The sequence below is a fragment of the Gymnoscopelus braueri genome (assembly GCF_963280865.1).
Source record: "Gymnoscopelus braueri genome assembly, chromosome: 2".
Lineage (NCBI taxonomy): Eukaryota > Metazoa > Chordata > Actinopteri > Myctophiformes > Myctophidae > Gymnoscopelus > Gymnoscopelus braueri.
Window position 1 is genome coordinate 43,612,201 of NC_137604.1, and position 23,138 is coordinate 43,635,338.

The 23,138-nt window shown below is 43.4% G+C and overlaps 1 protein-coding gene across 5 annotated transcripts in view; it reads right to left on the minus strand.

Moving 5' to 3' along the window:
* Positions 1–23,138, minus strand: part of LOC308097235 (nucleosome-remodeling factor subunit BPTF-like) — a 51,963-nt gene that overhangs the window by 23,156 nt on the left and 5,669 nt on the right. For 3 of the 5 annotated variants that reach the window (XM_080444903.1, XM_080444900.1, XM_080444902.1), the window contains exons 3-20: positions 22,744–22,795; positions 21,798–21,966; positions 18,925–19,188; positions 18,296–18,505; positions 16,969–17,157; positions 15,634–15,800; positions 13,475–13,651; positions 12,965–13,146; positions 12,604–12,735; positions 10,972–11,101; positions 9,807–9,942; positions 9,016–9,390; positions 6,853–8,794; positions 3,020–3,144; positions 2,075–2,203; positions 1,756–1,906; positions 1,153–1,192; positions 351–576 (exon numbers count right to left, since the gene is read on the minus strand). In XM_080444903.1, the coding sequence (XP_080301029.1) occupies positions 351–576; positions 1,153–1,192; positions 1,756–1,906; positions 2,075–2,203; positions 3,020–3,144; positions 6,853–8,794; positions 9,016–9,390; positions 9,807–9,942; positions 10,972–11,101; positions 12,604–12,735; positions 12,965–13,146; positions 13,475–13,651; positions 15,634–15,800; positions 16,969–17,157; positions 18,296–18,505; positions 18,925–19,188; positions 21,798–21,966; positions 22,744–22,795 (4,796 nt within the window). The remainder of the gene's footprint in view (positions 1–350; positions 577–1,152; positions 1,193–1,755; positions 1,907–2,074; positions 2,204–3,019; positions 3,145–6,852; positions 8,795–9,015; positions 9,391–9,806; positions 9,943–10,971; positions 11,102–12,603; positions 12,736–12,964; positions 13,147–13,474; positions 13,652–15,633; positions 15,801–16,968; positions 17,158–18,295; positions 18,506–18,924; positions 19,189–21,797; positions 21,967–22,743; positions 22,796–23,138) is intronic. The other 2 variants (XM_080444901.1, XM_080444904.1) reach the window with 2 other exon arrangements.

A 23,138-nucleotide genomic window follows, 5' to 3' on the forward strand; every position in this document is an offset into this window, starting at 1 on the left:
GGAGAGGGAGCAAGTGCTACTTGCAGGCACTTCACAAACGCACTTGTTATTTACAGTCTATAGAACAAAGTCGTTATTGATGAAATGACAGAAATCCTTTCATTTGCAATAGTGGATATACAGTAGTTCCCGTTGCCAATATGATGTGGCACTTTCGTTTTATTGAACACGATTTTTTTTTTTTTAAATAAAGAAAAAAATGACAAAAAAATCCTTTTGGTGGAAACATGGTATTGCATAAATTAGTTTGCTGGCTCTTAACGGTAAGAAAACTATGAAAATACAGCTCAAGTCCCCCTCGCAGCCTCATCATGCTAAATGGAAACCAGTTGGGGCCACTGGGCACATACCTTGCGTGGTCTGACCCTGCTTGACCCAGGTAGCAAAGGACTGCTGGAAGTTCTTATTCTGCTGGAATGTGACAGGGGTGCCCATCTTGGTGGTCAGCACCACCTTGGTTCCTGGGGCAACACCGCCCGACAATGAGCCAACTATGACTTTGGTGGTCGTGGCTGCTGTGGTGGGGGTACCCGGGGGAGTTGCGCTGTTTGAGACCGTTTTCTGCTCCAGACGTTTCTGTAAAAAATCCATGTCAGACGGAGTTAACAATAATAATACACATTATTACACGGCTTGGTTGAATGCTTGATTCTGATCACTGAATCCATCCGTCTTATTTCTTTTATAATGACCGCTGAACTCAATGACAGACCGCTGTCTAATCAAAGACTCAGAGCACCTGGCTTATATCAATCTGTGTTGCTTGATTTTTGCCCGTATCCATCATTGCAGCCATGTAAATAAACATACAATGCCATTTACAGCTAAACAGTACACTCAAGAATGGTTTTGAAATTATTTGAAGTAAGAAATAAACAATGCAGTAATAATGCGGGATAATAAATGGGGAGCAGGTCATTATTGAGAAATAAACCCCTTCAGGATGATGAAGACCCCTCCGCTTTGCGTCGGGGTCTAATCACCCTGTTGGGGTTTATTTCTCAATAATGACCTTCTCCTCATTGATTACCCCTTGCAAAATAATAATAATATTGGCCAGGTACAGAGGTCAATCTCTCCAGTCTCCACTAAAACAGTGTTGAAGAGATGAATACAAGTGTAGAGTGAGGGGAAACATCATAAACTACTCACTTTGGCTTGCTCTGCAGCCTGCGCTTTCTCCTTCTCTACCCTGGAACAGAAGACCAACGTTACCAACATCCATGCAAGTTACGCAGAACACATTACATTAAATGTGCATTACTGAATTGAATTACCCTAAAATAGTGTCATATGTTGATCAAGGATAACGGTATCGAGTTGTTGACCAGAAATGGAAACTGAATGGCTTGCAGCACACGCTTGGCATGTCTTGTTTAGCAGCTGTCCCTATACAATCGTTTTCACCTCAGACAAATCATTTTGGTAAGAGAAAACAATTTGACCACAGCATGGACAGAAAAGCATACCGTCGTTAGATTTTTCTAGTAAGCTAGTATTATTTTAAAGACGGTGGCTAACACAACAAGCTAGCAATACATGTTGCTAGACCTTATTGCAGGATAGAACATACACTTTTCTTTTCTCTTGATCTGGAAGATCACAGTATTAATTGGTCATTCTAGCTACCTAGGTAAGTTAATGGCTTTGTTTATGTTGTATGTAGGAAATGAAACAGTTCATATTGATTGAGGGGTAATTTGTATTGCTGCCAGATTGAACCAATCTAGGCATTGTGACCTCTGTCTCTCTGACCTCTCTGAGAAGGCTCTTATCTCCCATAGGTCCAGCTCCTCCTCGGCCACCCAGGTCTCAAGCACTACGGGGCCTGTCTGTTTGGTGGGCTCTGGCTTCTTGGGCCGCAGGGCGCTGGAGCGCAGCCCCTTCCTCTGTGGAGTGTGGGTCTCTGGAAGGGCGGACAGGTAGGTGGATGGACATTGGCGTGTCAGAGAGAGAAAGGGGATTTTTAAGTGATGTGCACAGAAAAAAAAAAGGACAACAAATTTAAACAATGACAAAAACATTTTTCTCCAAACGGGATCTTGGTTGTAGAGGTGGAAAAGGGTCTTCTTACCTTTAGGAGTCTCTGGGACACCCAGGGGGCAGATGATCTTGCGGATGCAGTACTCGGAGCGGATGCCGTAGGGGCCAACGTCACGGCGCTTGATGATCTCGGTGGTGGTGATCTCCGTCTCGGATTGTTCTGTGGCAATGAGTGGGGATAGGGCTGGGTTTGTATGGCAATGAGGAGAGGCCCAAGAAGATGCAGGGAAAATGCACTACCAAAACACTCAAGACAATTCACGCTCCACTACATTTTCTGGAATGAGGTTGGTTGTTTTGTTTTTAGTTATTTTTTGCAAATGGATATGCTTATTTATATGTTTACAAGCTGGTAGATAGATGAGAGAGCGCCTAAAAAAAAGGTAAGGGGGTGGGGTGCCAACAACATAAAGATGCATTTTGTACAATTAGTATTCACTGTTATTTTACAAATACCGAAGACATCAAAATCTGATCATTACTCGGTCATTTCCGACGGCCAACTATGATGTAAACTTAACTCCGGTAATTTAATCTCACATAGCCAGCCAGACCTCCATCTTGTCAAGCTTACAGGATGAGACGGAGGTCTGGCTACGCGAGATTACCAGTAATTTAACATTTTTGCGGGATGGGAGCAGTACGATTTTAATAGCAAACAGTGTCGTGGCCGGGGGTGGTCAGAAATCATGTGGTGGGCTCTATCAGCTACTGCCGTATCAGCCCGAGGGCAGATCAGATGTCAGCCTAACTACCCTTTTATCATGCCGCTCATCCAGGGAAAATAAAGACCGGGTATATGAAAAACATAAAATACAATTCATGCATTACACTGTAACTACTATAGTGGTATAAAAGGACCAAAATAGTTGGACCTAAAAAGTTGCTTTTTGTCGAGCTTCTTTGGATAGGAAGTAAGAGATGGAGACAATATAGATGTAAATATGCTGATTGGTTGAATGGCGTGATGGTCTACCTGTGCGTGTGGTGCCAACCGCAGAGGAGGGTTTGACGGCCATGTCGTCCCACCTCAGACACGCCCACAACAGCCGCAGCATCAGACTCACACCAGCCAGCGACCTGACCGTCTGCAGACGATATCTGGACAAAAGAGAGACAAGATGCGTTTGTTTGTAGTTTAACATTGCCACAAACCCACAGACTACATTACCAACCGTATTACCCATTAAGGCAAATCTTTGAATGTCTTTGAATGAGACAAATTAAATAAATAATAAATGTGCTTTGGGAGAACATACTGTACATTGCTGTCATAATGCTAGAGAAATGTACATGCTTGAGCATACATAATTATTATTATACCAATGAAATCATAGTCATGTTTAGTTTCATCAACTTGACTTGTACACCAAGCACATCACATGAAACCCTTAGTTAAGTGACACCCCTTTTTTCCTTAGGAAAAACAACAACCCTGCAATCACTTGCTATTTGAAAATGCAGTAGTGGTCAATATAGCACGCAAAGTTAATTCTTCAATGGATTGAGCCTAAACAATTTCAGAGAGGAACTACGATAAGCCCTGGAGGATATTTGGAAACGGTTAGTTACTAAGCCCCTCCCAGATTCTTACCCTAACCTTAACCCCACCAAAACCACACCTTAACTTATACCACAGTGCGTAACTGTAAGTCTAGTGAATTAAAACACACAAAATCCACACCTAAACCTAATTTTCCATCTCTAAACTAATGCCAAACTCAACCACATCTCGCTGTTTGTGCAATGCATCATAAGTATTGTCCATTGGGGTGCTTGCCCTTTTTCATGGTCCTGGCGCCATGGTTGTGATGACCTACGTACAGTATGAACGTCATCCATGGAACAAGAGGTACCACTATACTGGACTCAAGGCTGTGATTCAGTCATAGAATGACTGCTTGCCACCTTTAATAAATCATGTTTCAGAGTGATCTTTTGAGGTTCAAAGAGATATTACTTATGAATACTAACAAAGGCACAAAAGTGTCAGCTCCACAAAGTTCAAAGTGATGAATGTGGCCGGTTTAATTCAATAAACTGTTTTAGGGCGTCACCAAAACTGTTTGGAATTAAAAAAGAAAAAACTTTAAAAAATAAATAGAAAATAGGATGACAGGATAGTGTCTTTTAATGAATCATTTTATACAGTCATTTCTTTGAGGTAAAATGAATGCATTCCTTCCTTCCTTATGTCTGTGGTCACTGTCCCAACAATGAGCCTGACGTTCTTTATGGTCAGTTAAAAACATGTTGCACATCTATAAACACATGACGGGGACAGGGAGAAGGGGAAAAGATATCCCCTTTTCCAGCGAGTGACCACAGACAGCGGAGGACAGGACATCTCTCGGCCTGCATTGCACAACAAGGACATCCTGACACTTCTCCGACCGCTGGATGATTCACGTCTGCTCTGGAACTCTTGAGGTCCCCACTTTCAAGCCGAACCAGAAGGTCTCTGTGTGACACGTGGCTCTGAGCCATAACGCGGCCACGGGCCAAAGCCACGGATGGCAGACAGGGAGGGGAGGAAGACATAAACGGACAACAAGTCAACAAGACACGACACGGCTGTGAAAGCAGGGGATGGTTCGAGGGGGGGGGGGGGGGGGCGATGAAGGGTGATTGCCTCCCCTCTGTCACCTCACTTTTTAACAGCATATTTTAAATAAAGTGGATGGGGAAGGCAATTTGACCACATCACCCCATGTGTGTAATTCTCTAAAAACCACAAATCAACAAAGCCCCACACTATGTGGTGTTACAGCAGGGTCAAAATGTATAATAATAGTTAGGTCCTGGGAAAATTAAAGGACAATTTTCTGGCTGAACTTTCACACAGTCAGATAATAATTAAGACATTTAAGGTATTAGTGATACATTCTCTTCCATTCCCCTTTTCTTTTCAGTAAATCACTTCTGTACCGTTAGACATGGCTCAGACTTGCAGGTGGAAACTGAATCGTTGTTCCTAAACACCACTGTGACTGAAAAGGCAGGTGTTTTTCTCCACCGTTTTGACATATTAAATAATAACAAACCTTGGACAACTTCCAAAGCCACCACATAACCTTTAAAACCTTAAGAGATGGAAAATTAGTTTTTTAAGTGGTGTACCCTAGCAAGTAAAGGAGCTGAGACACTCTGATGACATAATGTCTAAGGCAGGGGTCTTCAACTTGTTGAAGACCACATGAACCACATGAACATGAATCCAACATATTAATAGAAACGATCATGTGTGTACAAACAAACAAAAAACATACATTTACACAGAAGAGCCCTTGTCTAAGGTACTTGTACCCCAAGTAGCCAAGAATACTTTTTTAGGGATGTGCACAACATTTTTGAAAACGTTTATTTGAATAGTCTTAAGCGAATTAATTAAAATGAACACCCAGAAAATAGCCAAAACTGGGTACATTTCGATCTATAAGGCCAAATCTCATTTGGAAAAAGAAAATATAAAAAATATTATACCGGTATAATTTATTTATATACCGGTATTTATTATACCACTATTGGAATCTTAAACAGCTGCTCACAAATAATGAATTACATCATGCCAGTGTGCTGCGCAAAAGTGGGTCAAATCAATTATGCTGTCACTCCAGCGATCTGGTCTGAAGCACACAACTGACTGACCAGCTCCCCTTAAAGTTTAAAACATAAAATGACATAGTAACATTGGATCTTCAGCCAAACAGTTGTGATTGACAACCTAGGCCTACTCTTCATTCTCCATGTTCTCACCTCAAACGTATTCTTCAAAATCGACCAGATTTATTTATTTACCAAGGACAGTGCACATTAATCAACATGTCAGTATTCATATCCAGGATCACAGAGGCAGCGGGCAGCAAGAGGTAACATGGGCGATTCACATCCAGGTGTTTATATTGGATGTGATTTCTCCATCGCGAAGCTTTCCCATCAAAACAAAGTACTCACAAACTTTGCTCTTTTTTCAAACCTGTCTGTAGCTTAAGTAGGCTGCATTCACACACTGCACTGGGACGTGAACAATGCCAGCTGCAGGTCCAGCTGCAGGACCAGCACTGCACGAATCAGAGTGACAGGCTACCGCAAATCACCCTTGCCTTGGTAATACTAAATTGGCAATTTGGCATGTATTTACTTGCTTGTTAAAAGCAACATTTTATTAAGAAATGACTCAAGGAATCTCAATTAAAATATATATTTAAGAGAATAACCAAATATTATTGTGTAAAAATGTATTAGGGGCAGCCCCGTTTAGTAGGTTAACCGAATATCCGCAAACATCCCTAATTTCCACAATGTTTTATTCGTTAGATTTAGACAGTCTCACGGCTGCAGCAAGTCTAAAATCTGCTTGACTACAATATTTCATCCACTTATTTGATTTTCTTTCTTCTTCTTTTTTTAAGCGGTAACTTCCTAAAATGTTGTGTAATTAATTATGACTAATGAACTTTTGGCTAGCATTCACTGTTGCGATGAGTGCGCTCACTGTTCCAACTCTCATAACTCCTGCCCATATTTCTTTCTTTATCTGAGCCACAGATCACAAACTGAGCTCTAATTTCCGTTTTATTAATTTGCAAATCTTATTTGTACTGAGAGTCCTTGTATCAAGTGCTTTGTCTTCCAAGAGAAAAATGTCTTTTGGTTTTCTCTTTGGTTTACATTCACTAGATTAAAGGGTTGTCTGTCAGATGACTGTGGCCTAGTGAAATGATGTTTCGCTCAATATAATGTCTATATATTTGTGTGTGTGTGTGTGTGTGCGTGCGCGCGCGCCTGTGTGAGACAGAGACTGCCTACCTCCATGTGATGCCAAATGAAGGCCTGGGTGAGGGATACGGCCAGATATCTGCAGATGGCTTGGCATTGTAGCTGAAGATGGGCACTTCTCGGAATCCGCCCCGCCTCGCCAACACTTTAAGGTCGTCATTTGGCAGCACGAAAATACTCTTCCGACAGCTCTTGGTGACAAATTTGCGGTACGATGGTAAGGCGGTGTCCGAGCGCGTCTTCTTGGTACGGGAAAACTTGAGGAGGCGAACGCGAGACTTGGTTGACGATGAGGAGAGCTCTTGGTTCGTAGAGAAGGACAACTCTGAGGTTTTCCCACTGGGATCTGTGATTGACTTACTGGTGGAGGATAGTAGCGTCATCTTTTGCTCCTGAGTCACCGTTTCACTCTGGCTGTCCTCTGACTGACTGTCGGGCGTTGGCGAGCGAATTTTGGTCACGGTTGTTTTGGTCATTGTAGTGAGGGTGGACACAGCGCTACTCTCCGTTGTCGACGGCGCAGGCGCTGGTTTGTCTCCGGGCGAGCATGAGGGAACCTTAACAACCTTCGTCGCTGTGCTAACTGTTGTCGTGGATGTCGTCATAGTGGTGGTTACCTGGGTGACCGTTGTGCCACTGTTGCTGCTCTCCGCAAAATCGTTACTCAGACTGGATTCTTCCGCCGAGGGTATCGGAGAGGGTGCCATTCTAATGACCTTGACCAATGATTGTTTGGTCTCTGACAACGTGCTCGATACCGATTGGTTGTGCTGAGCAGTGCTCTGAGTGTCTGCTTCAAGTGCATCTATATTGTTCTCCACTCTGGCTGCCTTCACTGGAGGCTGGTAATCCTGATCTGCTACCATTACCTTGCTCTCCACCACTACCGTGGGAGAGGAGATGGGCTCCTTCCCCCTAACCGCATTGTTTACTGCGGCCACGTCTCCATTCACCAAGGCCTTCAGCTGGCCATTGTCCTTTGGCGAACTGACTAGACAATCTCCTTCGCCTTTACCCGTGTTGTTCATCTTGACATCGGCACTATTGTCGAGTGCTTCATGGTTCGGAGCCACCAAAGACTTAGACAGCATGTCTTTGGTCTCCAAAGCGTCCTTCCCATTCACCTGACGGCAAAGAGGAAGTTGCTGAGTAGTGACCATGCTAATGCCCTCAGTTCTACTTTGTCCAATGCCTTGTGTTATCTCATTGTTCACCTTTGGCCCCTTGCCATTCTCCTCTGTGCTCGGATGTTCAGAGTTTGAGTTCAGGGAGCCCACCTGGGGCCCCGTGTTGCAACGAGAAGACTTGGTAATGTCCGAAGGTGAGCTAGCCGTTTGTTGTGTAAACAAACTCTGAGGCGGCTGAGGTGTTATTTCTTTAACCCCTTGCCTTGAAGTGTCCAAACTATCCCCTGCAGGCCCTGTAGTCCTTTCCCCCAAGTGTCCCTGCCCTGTCTGGGGCATTGTGGCAGTTTGGTTCTGTGGTGAAGATGACGCTCCGCCTGCAGTGTCTTTGGACGTGTTGTCTGGAACAGAGAGAGGAAAAGGAGGCACAGTAGTCCTGTCTACAACTTTAGAAGGTTCAGCCTTAATCTCCGCTTTGACCTCGGCTGACCCAGGAGCAGGCGCCGTGGAAGTTTTCTCCTCCAATTTTACAGTGACACCTGATGTGAGCGGTTCCGGGACCAGAGCCCGGGGCTGGAGGAGTTGCCGCGGCCGAATCGGAGTGCCTGTAGGTTGAGTAAGGCCCTGAGGTTTGGAGGTCGGGGCTTGTAGCCTCTGTTTTTCCTCCATGGCATGCTGCTTGACGCGGCGCTCTAATAAGCCATCCAGCTTGGAGGCCTTCCTCTTCTTGTAGGCGATGCGGGTGAGGAAGCCTTTGCTGACGTCCACTACGTCGTAGTTGAAGGGACGTTCAGAGCCGTCGGTGTGCTCCGTCTTCATGGATTCCTCCTCTTGCACAGTCTTGGTCCCTGGTGGGAAGAGAAAAAAAGAGAGATTTAATTTCTAGTGCCCTATGGATACACGTACTTTGAATTTCCAGAGACATTTTTATTTCAAGGGAAGGAAAGGTTCCACTTTGTACATATTTGTGTCTTCAACTTGGTAAGTTCAGGAAAACCCATGCAGTTGACAATACTTGAGATCATACAAACATCTGAATTTCAAGAGATGCGATGAGCAGAACTCAAACCTATCAAACCTTTTCCTTCATCTGGTCCTGAGTCTGCGGGGTCCACTTCCATCTTCTCAGCTGCCTCTCTCACCGATGGGGCCTCCATCTTCTCTTCCAGTCCCACCTCTGCCTTCTTTCCATCCTCCACCTTCTCTTCCTGTCCCACCTCTGCCTTCTTTCCATCCTCCACCTTCCCTTCCTGTCCCGCCTCCTCCGTCTTCACACCCTCCATCTTCTCCTCAGACGGGCCATCTGTTGAGGTCTTCGAAGTGCATAGTGAGTCTCCATCTTTCTCCTCTCCGCTGCCGGCTGCTGCTCCCTGAGGTTCTGCCGTCGTCACACTTTGCCGTCGACTCAAGTCCAGCAGAGTGCATTTTTTGCCCAGTTTGGCATCTATGGAAGAGGTAAGGGAGAATTGGTTGAATGAAAATTGGATAACTGTCACTCAATTTAACTAATAAAATGTCCTATTATAATAAGAAGAAGAATTAAAACAAAATTAACCTTTTAAAACACCAGACTACTGAAGTAAAATATTTAAACATGTAAAGTATTTGCACTCATACAATACAATACATTGGTATAATGAGATATTCCACAAGATCCTTGACTCGGATTCTGAAATTAAATAAAAACATCTGGATAAATTTCAACATAGATCTGAGAGACTGAAGCATTACATTTACGGTGGGACACATATCGGCCACGGTGGCAGAGAGTCTAATTCACTCACATAAAGTTAAAGAGACTTTGAGTGAAAGAACCCATATTTCAAAAGATAGTACACCACATTTTGTGCAGAGACAGACCTTCCAGTTCTTTGCGGTAGTTGGGGTTGGTGTTGCCAGGCAGTTTGGTAACAAACCGATGTACATGGGTCTTGCTGACCCAACTCCAGCCCCCATAGCCTGTGACACGATACTCCTCTCCTTTCTGCTTCCAAACCTGCACACAGCGGAGAAAGACAGAGAAAAGAAAGAACGAACAAAAGTAAGTAAGTAAATGTGGAAAAACAGAAAAAATAGAGGCCAGAGAGGGGAAGGACAGATGAAAGGAGGTTAGAGAGGACAAAGAGAAAGGAGAGAAGAGGTGAGTCACACAGTGGTTAACTGACCATTAATCAGTTCACTCTATGTGCTTGAAAGAGGCCATACACATGCACACACAGGCCACACATACAAATACACACACACGGGGCACAGGAAGCGGTAATTAAACACGTCCTGGTCATTAGATGTAATGTTGGATGGATTCAGGCGGGATGGAAATCAAGTAAGGCTGTGGTCTTGGACATGAAAGCAGCGCCAGTGTGATGTGTAAACAGTCAGGGGTCAAAAGATAGCACATGGCAGCTTGTTTGTGTGCTCAACACTCCATGAGAGAGTCTCCCAGGTCTGAACTAACTCCTGGATTGAAATAACCCTACATCTACATTTGAACAGAGTGCTTTTCAAGTCATGGATCGTCAAAGTTAGCCGTTTTCCATGTTGTCCCTGTGTCCCCTAGGATAGGTACCCTCACAAAAAACATGCAGTAATCCCGGCCTCTATCCTGCCTCCCCCTGGTCAGTCGGGCCGCCTGATGGAGGGGAAAGGAACTGGTTGGAATAACGTGTTCCTTCCACGCGCTACGTCCAATCGGGGAAACTCCCCCCTGTCAGGTGATAAGAAGCGGCCTGCTCACTCCTCATGCATTGAAGGAAGCATGAGCTCAGTTCGGGGCTCTCCCCAGGCTGGCAGAGGGAGAGTAGCACCCAGGATTACAAGCGTAGGCAATTAGCACTGGGTGAAAAAAATTGGTTACAAAAATCGCCGTTTTTAGGGCGAGTGGAGAAGAAAAAAGTGACCATCGGCAACGTAGGCAAGATGTATATAATTGCACATATGTATGCTATCCTATCTGATGTGTGTGCGTATCATAAGCAATGTTTGATGGGGAAGGTGTACTTGACCCAGGGCGTGTTCTTTATCCTACCTGATGTTTGATGGGGAAGGTGTATTTGACCCAGGTGGCCTGCTGCATCGTCTCCTCCTCTTCCAGCTTCCTCTCTCTCTTCTTCACCTTCTCCTTCTCCTCACGCTCGATGGATGTCATACGGTGTAACCTGCAACATATAGGCGTCATGTGAAAAACTATTCAGCAACTGCAACCTCAGAACAGCCTTCAATAAGCAGATTTGAATGAGCGTCAGTTAGGGACATATAAAAATATTGTCAATTTTGCGTTAATGCAAGAACAAAAATGTCTCTTGTGAGCCTGTGATGGCATCTACAATATGCATTACAGGCTGAAAATGTTTTTTTTTTTACAGCAGTAGAGGGATGTTTTTGGTATCGTTGCATCCCTAGTGGCATTATACCTGGTTGATACACCACTTCGTGCCGCACTGTGAGCTTACTGTACATCTGGCCTCAGGTCTTAATGTGTTACGTTCAGAAAATACTATACTGTAATGTAGCGTTTAAGACCAAGAACAAACAACATTGATTTAAGCTATATCACAATATTCCAAAATCCCAGATGATATCTAGTCTCATACCACAATACCGATATCATATATAATATTGCACAGCTCTAATGGGGGTAGAGATCATACTATGCAGCGGGAAAACAACATAAGTGTCATACAATGTAACGCAGAACACATAAATCAATTGTTTAGCTTTTCTACTAGCCTGACAGTTCAGTGAAAGAAGAGTCTTAAATTATGACCATTCTGACATATTCTGACAGATACAATGTCCCGTTTCACATGGCTTTCAGACAACTACGCACAAATGCACCCCTGCATCCCTTGAATAAAAAACAGCTGAACAGAGCACAGCATGTTTTTCATCCAGCACACGATGCTGCGGTGAGTGCCGAACCCGTTCTTTCCTGAAATGTGAAATATGACCTACACAAATCACCAGAGCCTCTCTTTTGAGAGAATTACAAGTTGAGAAATCTAAAATATACTAAATACGGAGCCTTAGCTTAGTTAAGTATGAATAGTTGTTTTATTGATAAGACGTGCCAATCGTGCAAATGTGTATCAAAAATCTGAGCAAGTAATACCAAACATGCACACACACACACACACATAGACAAACGGTGTACACATCACACATCACTCCCAGACTCACTCACTCACACACACCTTCCCACATTAACTTTGATGCAAAGCTCACACAAACACTTTGTAGCCCCGAACCCTGTTGAGTGTGGGTCGGGGCTTTAAAGGAGCGTTGTGGTGCAGAGGCTGCAGCACAGGCGGAGGTAGGTGGTGCAGGTAGCAGAGTCCTAGTCTAAATATTATGCTTCACGCCAGGGGTGGGCTACTTGATGTGATCTGCTACTGATCACCTCGGCCTGCAGAGCTGGCCCTGCTTGGCCACACATCCTGTGTGTGTCCATGCACTCAAAACTTAGAAAACATCCTCTGAAATGCTTTTAAATATTTTGCTTTTAAATTTAATTTGTCTCATAAAAAAGAAAAAGGAAAAAGAAGAAATCCTAGGGTTATGAGATAGAGAAAATGCCAGTCAATCTTGGTTCTGTGTGTGTGTGTGTGTGTGTGTGTGTGTGTGTGTGTGTGTGTGTGTGTGTGTGTGTGTGTGTACCTACCTGGTGTGACCAAGTGCATCCCTCCAGACTGGCAGCATAGCAACAGGTTTAATGGCACATTCTAGGATTGCCAGAGCCAGGGCAAACTCCCTGGCCTTACTGCACATCTGAACTGCCTTGATCCAATTGGTCCTGTCCAGAAAAAGAAAAAGAAACCAAAACAACAACTTAGCTTTGGTTTTATTATTGCTCAACCTTGCTTAAATTACATGTTTATAAAGGAGATACAAATCAGTCGGTAGTAAATGGTACGTGTTCTAGTTTCTAGATATTGCACATCCTGCCTACTGACTATGTTTACAGCATAGAAGGGAAAAAGGCAAATAGCTAAATGCATGCTAAACTTCACCGTCTTCCCTACCGGTGAGAAGCCCAGTTGGGATGCATGAAAGGTGCAGGGACGTTGTTCTCCAGCTGGATGATGGTGAGTCTCAGCGTGGAGATGGTCAGGACCTTGGAGCCATGAATGGAGCCGTTCCATTTGAAATCCCCTGCTGATGTCATGCAGAACTTGTGGGAGAGATGCCGCCTCTTGTCGTGGTCCTGGTTGGAAAGAAGTATAAGTTGGGCTTTAGTCACAGTTGGGTCTGCATAGAGAGCTGGTAAAATTGCCTTCCTTTATTTTAGTTGCTGAATTTTAAAGCCAATAGAACACCACCACCAAAGGTCATTTGGTGAGGAGGGAAAAGAAGGTTTCATTCAGCAATTACACAAATCTATCAAACATAATATCGAAGATAGTTCAGGTTTTTACATTTGGGTCAGATATTGCACATCCTGCCTTCTGACTAGCTAGCCAGTCATTTAACAAGAAACCTGAACTATCCCTTTAACATGTGAGCCAATACTGTAGGAGAGCCAGCCTGCTTACCTCTCTGTGCTGGTGTTTGTTGAGGGCCAGGGCGTTGGTACTGTACTGGTTGTGGTAGACACGGTACTTTCCCTCTTGGCCCAACTTGAAGTAGTTGCTAATGGTTCCCTTCATCACCACCTCTTTGGAGCGTGTGCTGACCCGCGTGACGTCACCCTGCGCGTTCACTACCAGCACCTGAGGGATGAATAAATCTATATTAACACAGTAAGCTCAACGACAACATTGATAAAAAATGATTGCAATGTGTTATCTCTCCATCCCTTCCCTCCCTTTAAGTTGTTCTCTTTTTTTAGTCCTCTCCTCTGGCCCCCACACACATGTAAAGCGTCTTTGAGTACTTCAGAAATCGCAATAATAAATTCCAGATATTATTTTACGACAACATGGCGATCATTACAAAACTCCAAGACTCTACTCCCTCCTGGCTCCCAAGATGTGGAATGACCCCTGACTCCCCCAGTCAGGACAATGCAAATTCCCCCTATGTCATCCCTGTCACTGCTGAGTCCTACTATTTGATTTTGGGGCGGGTGTAGAGACAACCACGTCTCCTCCAATACAAGTGACACCGCCAGCTGCCTCTTTTCAGCTGACAGTCAGAAGTTTCACCGGGAGGACGTAACTCCAGAGGATTCAAACCCGTCTCCACGGTGGTGGGCAGGAACTTTACCCCTGCGCCACCTTTACACCCTTAAGGTCCATCTTGCACACAGGGTGCGTGACGAATAAACAATGCGAAAATGCATTGCAAATATTTCAAACTGTTAATTTGGCGGTGACTCATTCATACAGGTTGATGCTTTTATTTGCGGTATATTTAATAAAAAACATCAACCTTAATCAAGCCTAAGGGCCGTAGATGCAAGTAATGCCATCCAGATATAGTGTATGTTGGATACTTGTTCACATATGCCACGTAGATAGATATTTAGATAGATGATAGGTTTGATTTTGGCCTGCTATCCTAGTTACTTTGTAGCAATTAATTATTTTCTTTGCACTCTATTTACTACATTTACCCTGTTGTTTTGCCTAGATCCATATGTGATGGATGGTGATCGTTTTGTATGATTTCTAAACAAAGTGATAGTCTCTCACCACAATTTAATACAATTCTTAATTTTCGAGTTCTGATGATCTACCATTGCATTGGTAAAGCATGCACACAATATAATGAAACATTTTAATTATAGCCATGTAGCGTTGCAGACCAAGCATGACAAATTTGAAAATAACATGTTTTGGGTGGAAAGCTGTCTGACAGCAACGTATAATGTCTGCAATGCAAAGTGTTTCAAGGGGAATCAAGCATACTTTTACCTAAATTGGAGTGGTTGTATGACAAATTTGAAAATAACATGTTTTGAGTAATTTAGTAATCGAAAGTGAAATCAGTCTGACAGAAACGTATAATGTCTGCAGTGTGAGTGTTTCAAGGGGCGTCAAGCATATTTTACCTAAATTGGAGTGGTCTTACTTAATTTAATGAAGTCTACTTGCAGTTTACACTTTACAGTACACCATACAGCTGTGCGCAGCCGTATAATCTCGGAAACTACATATCGAATTGAGACTGTTGGTAGAAAACTTAATCGCTTAAAGGGATACTTCACTCTCGGGCCGGGGACACATTTAAAAAAAATATTAAAAATAAATGAAAAAAGTTATGGAAAATTCATGGCCCCCTCACGACACGCAGTGTCCTACTAATGTGTGAGGGGGCCATGAATTTTCCATAACTTTTTTCATTTATTTTTAATATATTTTTTAAATGTGTCCCCGGCCCGAGAGTGAAGTATCCCTTTAACTTACTCGAATCAGGAGCAAAGACAACTTGATCGGGACAAACCGATTAATACGTTTTAGAACATGCAAGGACAAAGTTTGGAGGCACGACCGCTCTGTGATTGGCTAGTTAATGTCAGTTGTAAGGTCAACTTAACATCTCATAGCCTGGAGGGACTACTGCTCTGCAATTGGCTAGCTAACAACATTAGTTGTTAGACCAACCGAGGACAGACTACATCACCGTGACAAACACAGTGTGATGTCACATAATGGACAGATGCTTGTTATACTGTATACACTCTCCATTTAGGAAGTTTACTTTAACATCTATACATGATTTGACACTGCACCAGATTCATGGTTCTCACCTCCTTGCCCTCCTTGAAGCCCTTGTTGGCTTCATGAACAGCGGCGGCCACCTGCTGGCTCTTGAGCTGGCTCAGTTTACTTTCGGGGTTCCTGAGCCGTGTCACCATTCGCGTGGACGCAGACTTCTTACCACCAGGCCCCGGCGTCTCTCCGTCTTTACCCTCACCTGGAAACAGGTCACGTATACCGTTATATCATGATAATAGTAGGTCAGAGTGTAAAATTCTGTAAAATGTACTACATCACTCCTAAAAGCAATGCTTATTGCTAACCACTGTTTTGGAATTTAGTCTTGTATCAAATCTAAAAACCTCAACATTTTAGCAGACTTTGTTCATGGCAAATACATTTTAATGAATTGCTCACAAACTAACATTTGGACTACTGACAAAATTGCAATATGTATACCGAATAATATCGATAATGTGTTGATATTTTGCGGACAAATGTTAGTGCTTTCTAAGATATTGCACACAAGAACATTTTGTGAAATGATCATTAGTTAAGTGGATATGATACACTTGTACACTCAAAAATACTTTTGTGAGTGCTTTCTCTTGTGTCACGTTGAAGAGTGACCTTCGTGCAGCTCAACCTATACCAAGACTGTTAAAAGTAGGACAGAAACATTTCCACTGTTAGTGTTCAAGTAGAAATGTGGAACCCAATCCTCTACTTTGGTAGAGGTTTGGGTTGTGTAGTTACCTTGTCATGATGCAACTAGTCCACTTGAAGAGATATCTTTCGCCACTGATTAGAAATTGCTGATCCAAAAATAGTCTCCTCATTGACTAGCATTGAACAGTGAATTCTCAAAGTCAATCTTTTAATCACAAACAAACGCAAGCAAAGCAGATTTTGCCAATATAGAACATCACAAATCCAGTACAGCATAATAAATAAAAAAAATCAAAGTCAACTTCATGTTGATTTGACTTGTATTAGGAAGATGACCCGGACTGAATATACGGATCTGGATCCAGATTTTCAAATAGTAAAATCAAGTTAACATTCTATTACAAAAACAAAGTCTGTTTGGGGTTTTGTGATGTTATATATCGGCAGAATCAGCTTTGTTTGCATTCGTTTATGTGCTAAGAGTGACAGAGAGCTGTTTCACCGTGCAATGTAAGTCAATGTGAAGACGTTTTTGGAATATCAATTTCTAATCAATGGAGCGAGATATCGGCAATTGTTCTAGTCACGTCATGACAAAATAACTACAGCCCAAACCTCTACCAAAGCGTCATTGCGCTATAAAAGGTGAAGTCACAGGGAGAAGTGGTGACCCCCCCAAGACAAAACAGAATGGTGTTGCTGCTGACGGGTCAGACCTGTGTCATCGAGGCTTGCCAGGGATGACTGGGAGGACTTATCAGCCAGGTCAGGGGGCTCAGGGCACCTGGGGTGGGCCCCCAGCCCCGTGCTGCTGTTACTGTTCTCCTCGCTGGGCTGTGACGGCTGGCTCAGGCTGGGGACCCCCTCCCCGCTGAGTGGGATCAACTCCGACGCTGGTTTCTCTGCTGCAAAGCATAGATGGAATACAGAATAGGTTTGGCTTGCATTTTACCTACTGTCATTTGTCATGCAATGACATCTGATGCGCCTTTAATGGCTCTTTTAAAAATGTTTCCGCAACATTTCCCCGGCACTGACATGAATGCACTACAGTGAATGAGAGCCAGACAAGGTTATCTGCCAAACATGACCTCTCAACTGCAGGTCAAGCACAAGAAGAGGTTCCCTCCTTAGTTAGAGAGACTGCCTCAAGAAGTAAATGGCAAGGTTGGGGCTCCCCCTAGTGATAAGCAGGAAGAAGTGCACATACCCAATAACTCAAATAGGAAATACAAGTCAGATAAGCAATGGGCTACTGTAGCAGGCAGAGCCTGGCCTAATCAAAAAAAGAGATCAAAATAAAAAAGCCAAGCAGGCTGAAAGCATCAAGCACCACCATGTGCAGCTTGTACACAGAGCATGCCAGTACTGACGGACTACACCATAAAATCCAGAGTGTTAACTCAGCGTTAAATTAACACTCCAAACGTTATGCCGTATAATGATGGAAGATGATGATGATGGCAGCTTCTAGGCTCACTTGCCAATTATGAAAACAAAACAGATGTGAATCAGCAAGGCACCTGTTTTCCAATGAGGCTTACTGTGTAAAATGAAAGCAGCCCAACCAAGAAAGCCTTGGTTAGTGTGAAAGGAACAATTACACCAGGTGAGTCCCTAACTGGCAGAAGCTCAGCGCCATTCACCGCTGACAATGACATTTCATGCATTCTGTTTTTCGTCTGTTTTTAGCGAAAGCCAAAGTTGCAAGCACTCAAGAAAGCAGAGTGACCAAAGGTGCACAAAATCGTTGCAGCTATTTCAAGAAGGAAAAAAATGAAAGGAACGTCACTACGTCAGCCAAGTGGAATGAACGGGGAAACGCTGAGACATGTGGCTTTAGGGTCAGACTGAGGGGGAAATAGGCACTGGTAAAAGACACCCAAGCACATAAAGTGTGAAAGAACAAGCAAGGCCAGAGACCATGTGGCAATAACTAGCGTGCATCTTTGTTTATACAATCCTGCATGGAGTTGCTGATCTGGTGTCAACTTGTCCAAATTTTCACCACTAAAGCAACAGATCCTGGAGTGTCCTGTATACCTTGGCTCTCTTCAATGCCTTTTGCAGTAGCAAGTTGCTCTCCCACAGCCCCTGCGGTTGAGGCAGGGTGGGGTGGAGCCTCCGTGGCCAGGCTAGGGCTCTCGCTGGTGGGAAGGGTTGGAGCTGGAACTGCAGCTGCTGAAGGTTTAGATCCCTCCGACAAACTATTGCTGCAATTGCCCTCCTGACCAGTAGGTGGAGCCTCTCCGACTACAGATCAACGGCAGCAATGTTATAAATTTGGCAGCCTTCAGTTGATAATAAAAGGCAACTTTTGGGAACAACAGAGACAGTAAACACTGCTCACAACCAATATATGCAAATAGGCCTAAATCAATACTGCAATCATGCCATATGTCACTACAATATAACGATGTGCAGGTATCCTTAGAGGCCAGAGTAGAACTTTATCATTTTTTTATGAGAAACAGGTTAAACCAGAACCTGCTACAGACAGTTCCTCCTGTGGATATTATTACGGAGAGACGCCAGGCATGGTCTATATAAAACCACTACTATTCTACATTTCATCTTGCTTGATGATTATTAAAACATTTTCTTGTGGTTTGTGTAAAAATTCTATCTACTAAAATACTTTGTCATCATCACTGTCATCATCATATAGTTACCGGTCGTCTTGAGGGCCTCCTTCGTCTCCTCTTGGGAGGCAGCTTCGTCTCCATCCTTGGCCTCCTCCTTCACCTCCTCCTTGACCGTGGTCGTTTCCTGTGGTCCCTCTTCTTTTAGCTTGGCCTCCCCCTCCTCCTCCTTAACCACGTCCACCTCCTCTTTCTCCCTCTCCAGACGCACCTTTAGGCACTCTTCTGCGGCACGCCTCTTCACCTCCTCCAGCTCCTCCTCCTGTTTGGCCCGCAGGCGGTCCAGGATCTCATCTGGACAGAGAGACATGGACGATGTTGTTAACAGGGCTGCGCGTGGTACGTGTGACCACCCTGATGTATTGAAAACTCATATCGTTTTCACACAGGACCTGACAATTTCACAGTTACTCACTGCACTGTGGACATTTTTCTTTGCACGGATTATACTGGTTGCACGGTTTGACACACATTTCTTTGTGTTGGGCGGGATACTGCGAGGACACTGTAACCTGGTGTTGTGCAGGATAGTTGTTTTTCTGCATTGTGCAGGATAGTTGTATCTAGGTGTATACTTTTATATACTGTACTTTATTGATGGTGCTTCTTATTGTTATTTCCTACCTTTGTATTGCTGTATTCGACGGTACTTTCCTTACTCTGTATCTGTAACTCCCCTGTAACTCCTCTGTAACAGTAATTCCCCCACGGGATCAATAAATAGACCCTCCAGAAAAATGCGTTTATGCGATCGCAGAATTTACCGCATAATCAGCAAAATGGCGCATTATTATGCGGGGGTAACGTTTTTTCAAAAAGGCTGCATTGTGTCGCATAATATGCGCATCGCATAATATGCGCACCGCATAATATGCGCACCGCATAATATGCGCTTCGCATCGCATATTTCGCAACTTTTTACATATTTCGCATTTTTCGCATATCGCATATTTCCGCATATTTCACAACTTTCCACATATTTCGCAACTTCCCGCAATTTCACGGCATTAAATTGCAAAAAACCCTGCATATTTCATCGCAAAATCAAGAGTTTTAGCCCGCATAATCAAGGATTTTTGCCCGCGTTTTTCTGGAGGGTCTAAATAAAGGTATCTATATATACATCTTAGTTAAATTAACTGTGTAGGGAAAGCCCTTTCACAACCACATTCTAGTACTGAAAGTTGCAATAGAAATGAAGTTAATGAACAGTAAGAGCCTGTGTCAGATTCATTAAGATCAGAAGAATTACCAGTATGTGAAAAGAAAGTAAGTTTGAATGGAGTTGAATTAAGCAGAATGAATAGTTTGACAGGGTGTAGGTGAATGTATGGATGGGAGTGGGTGAGTGCGTGTCCATTTGGAAGGTATGCATCAATATGCATCAGTTTCTTTTGGGTGGATGGATTCACTCAGTTGGGCATCCAAAACAAAAAGCTAACTTAAGTAAAGCTATAAAAGAAAGAAATATATACAGCATACATTTCATGCTATATGTCAACTGTCAGTACAATGATACATACACGACTACATGCATGTAATCTGGCTTCTCTTCTGGTGTGTGTGTGTGTGTGTGTGTGTGTGTGTGTGTGTGTGTGTGTGTGTGTGTGTGTGTGTGTGTGTCTCGATAGTGCAATTGTGTGACATTCGTCAGTCGAGTGGAACCAGACTGGCAAAGCTAAGTATTTTGTGACATCTACCCTCATGGCTGAGCTGCCAAAGAGACCCTTTGGGGAAACTTTTTTTTTTTGACTGATGGCTACTTTTTGACAGCTACACCACTACATGACAACGGAGCTTCAAAATAAACATGCAGTGCTAAAGTATTAGCATTCACGGCTGGATACAGTCCCAAAAACACATAAACCTTGGATATGCAGTGTTTAAACAGATATAAAACTTCTCTGGAATGGAGGAAATATTTATCAATTTCTTTCCATTGCATAGCAGGTGCTTGGGAGATTTCCCTCTTCCAGATGAATGAAAGCCTTTTTCAAGGGTGTCGTCTTTTTTTTGTTGTTGCTAGAGTTGAAGTCTGGTGGTTGGCGTTCCATACACAATCTCGGCTTTGACGCACCATTGACGTACAAAAAAAGAATCATTTTCATTCATTGTGCTCAGGGGGAAATTAAGCCCTGTGCACGTACCGCAGAATCACATTGCAATGTCCCCGGTTCAAATCCATCCTCCTGAGACTTTCTCCTACTCTCCAATGTAATGTTATTTAAATATATTTCTGCTTTATTAACAATCATTTAAAAATTACAATCGCACAAAGAAATGAGCGCTATGCTTCTCTCTAGCTCTGGATACTGGCAGAGTGGAAGGAGCAGAGGGCTGTGGGGAAATTGGAGGGCTGCCAGGCCGGGAACAGGGTTTAAGTTACATAATGGCAGTGCTGGTTCCTATGGCTCAGCTACGTATCTATGACTGGGTGGCATTCATTGGTACTGGGGAGAAGACACAGTGAGTGAGAGTCTGAGAGCAGAAGTGTGTCAGTGAGTTTGTGAGTCACGGAAAGACTGACAGAAAAATAAATGGCAACAGAGAGAAAGAAATAAAGAGAGGGAGATAGGATATAGCCACAGAAAGAAAATGTAGTTGAGAGGACACAAAAGCGACCCTTCTCGCCCTCTCAGACGTAATGAGAGAGAAAGCGGCACGCGGGATCTTGTAGAACACAGAGCCGTTCTTGCAGTTGCATCAACAATGATCTATTGTGAGGAAAAGGGGCTGAGGAGCCAGATGTATGCAGTGTAATCCTGAGTGTTAATTAACTCAAGAGTTTGCTGCGTGTACCCAAAACTGCATGCCGTGGCCTGGGTTTGAATCCCGCCGTTGCTTCCCTAAGTTCCCTCCCTCCTTCATTATCAACAACACTCTCCATTACAGACAAACCATACCGTTGGCTGCGGTGAGGAAACACTTGTTGCTGCCACGGGCCTTGTTGGTCAGGTCCTCTGTGATGTCCATGTGGACGTGGATCTCGTCTCTCATCTCCTCCAGCGCAGCGTTCAGGTCCGCCTCCCAGTACTGCTTGTCGATGAAGTCGATAACCTCCGCCAGCTGGACCTGCAGAGCAGGACACACGGAAGACAGGGAAGAGGGAGGGACACACGTCACACACAGGGTGGAGGTGGTGGAGAAAGGGGAGAGGAGAAGAAGAGGAGGAAAAGGGGATGTTCAAAGCAATGCATAAGCAGTGGTGGAAAAAGTACTCAGATATTTTACTTAAGTAAAAGTAGCAATACCGCATTATAAAAATACTCTGTTACAAGTAAAAGGCCTGTGTTCAAAATGTTACTTGAGTAAAAGTACAAAAGTATTGGCATCAAAATGTACTTAAAGTACCAAAAGTAAAAGTACTAAAATATTTGAAAATAGCAGATCTACAAGGTCACAACGCGTCGCATCGAGCTTGTTGGTTAATGTATGTTTTATAATATAGTAATTTGTATCTGCAAAGTAACTAAAGTTTTCAAATAATTGTAGTGGAGTAAAAGAACAATATTTGCCTCTGAGATGTAGTGGAATAGAAGTAAAAGTATTGAAAATTGGAAATACTCCAGTAAAGTAAAAATACCTCAAAATTGCACTTAAGTACAGTACTTGAGTAAATGTACTTAGTTACTTTACACCACAGTGCATAAGTGATGTGTTACAAAAACTAGTGCAGAAAAGCCATTGGCTACATTATATATATATTCTCAGCGTTTGGGTCAAATTCCTCATCACAAAAAAAAAGTCATTAAAGAGCAGGGGGCAAACGATCCTCAACCACACAAAACATGACATATTCATTAGTGGAATGGAAATATCTGAAAATGGTTGTAAAAAATAACCCTTTACCTTAGTGCTGTAGTACCAGGTGGCTTTTTCCTCCAGCTCACTTTCCTCCTCGCTGTAGCCGAGACAGGGGTGAAAGGACAGGTGGGGAAAAAAAAGGGAGAGGCGATTGAGGACAAGAGGGAGGAGATTATGCACAGAGGTTCATCAGCTACAATCAGGAGAGTGGAGTTGTTTACCCATAGAAAATTCCTACAGGTACATTTTTAACCTGACACTGTCCAACTCTTTGAAACAGAGTTTATGTAACAGTGCTGATTAGTTCCTGTAGTCTAGCTCTGCCATGTCCCTGCTAACACTAAACACTCTTTATGTTTTAAAACATCTATGGTCAATCTGATATGTGTACAAGTGCACAACTGTACATGCATGCGCTGATGCTCAGCTGTTAACTCAAT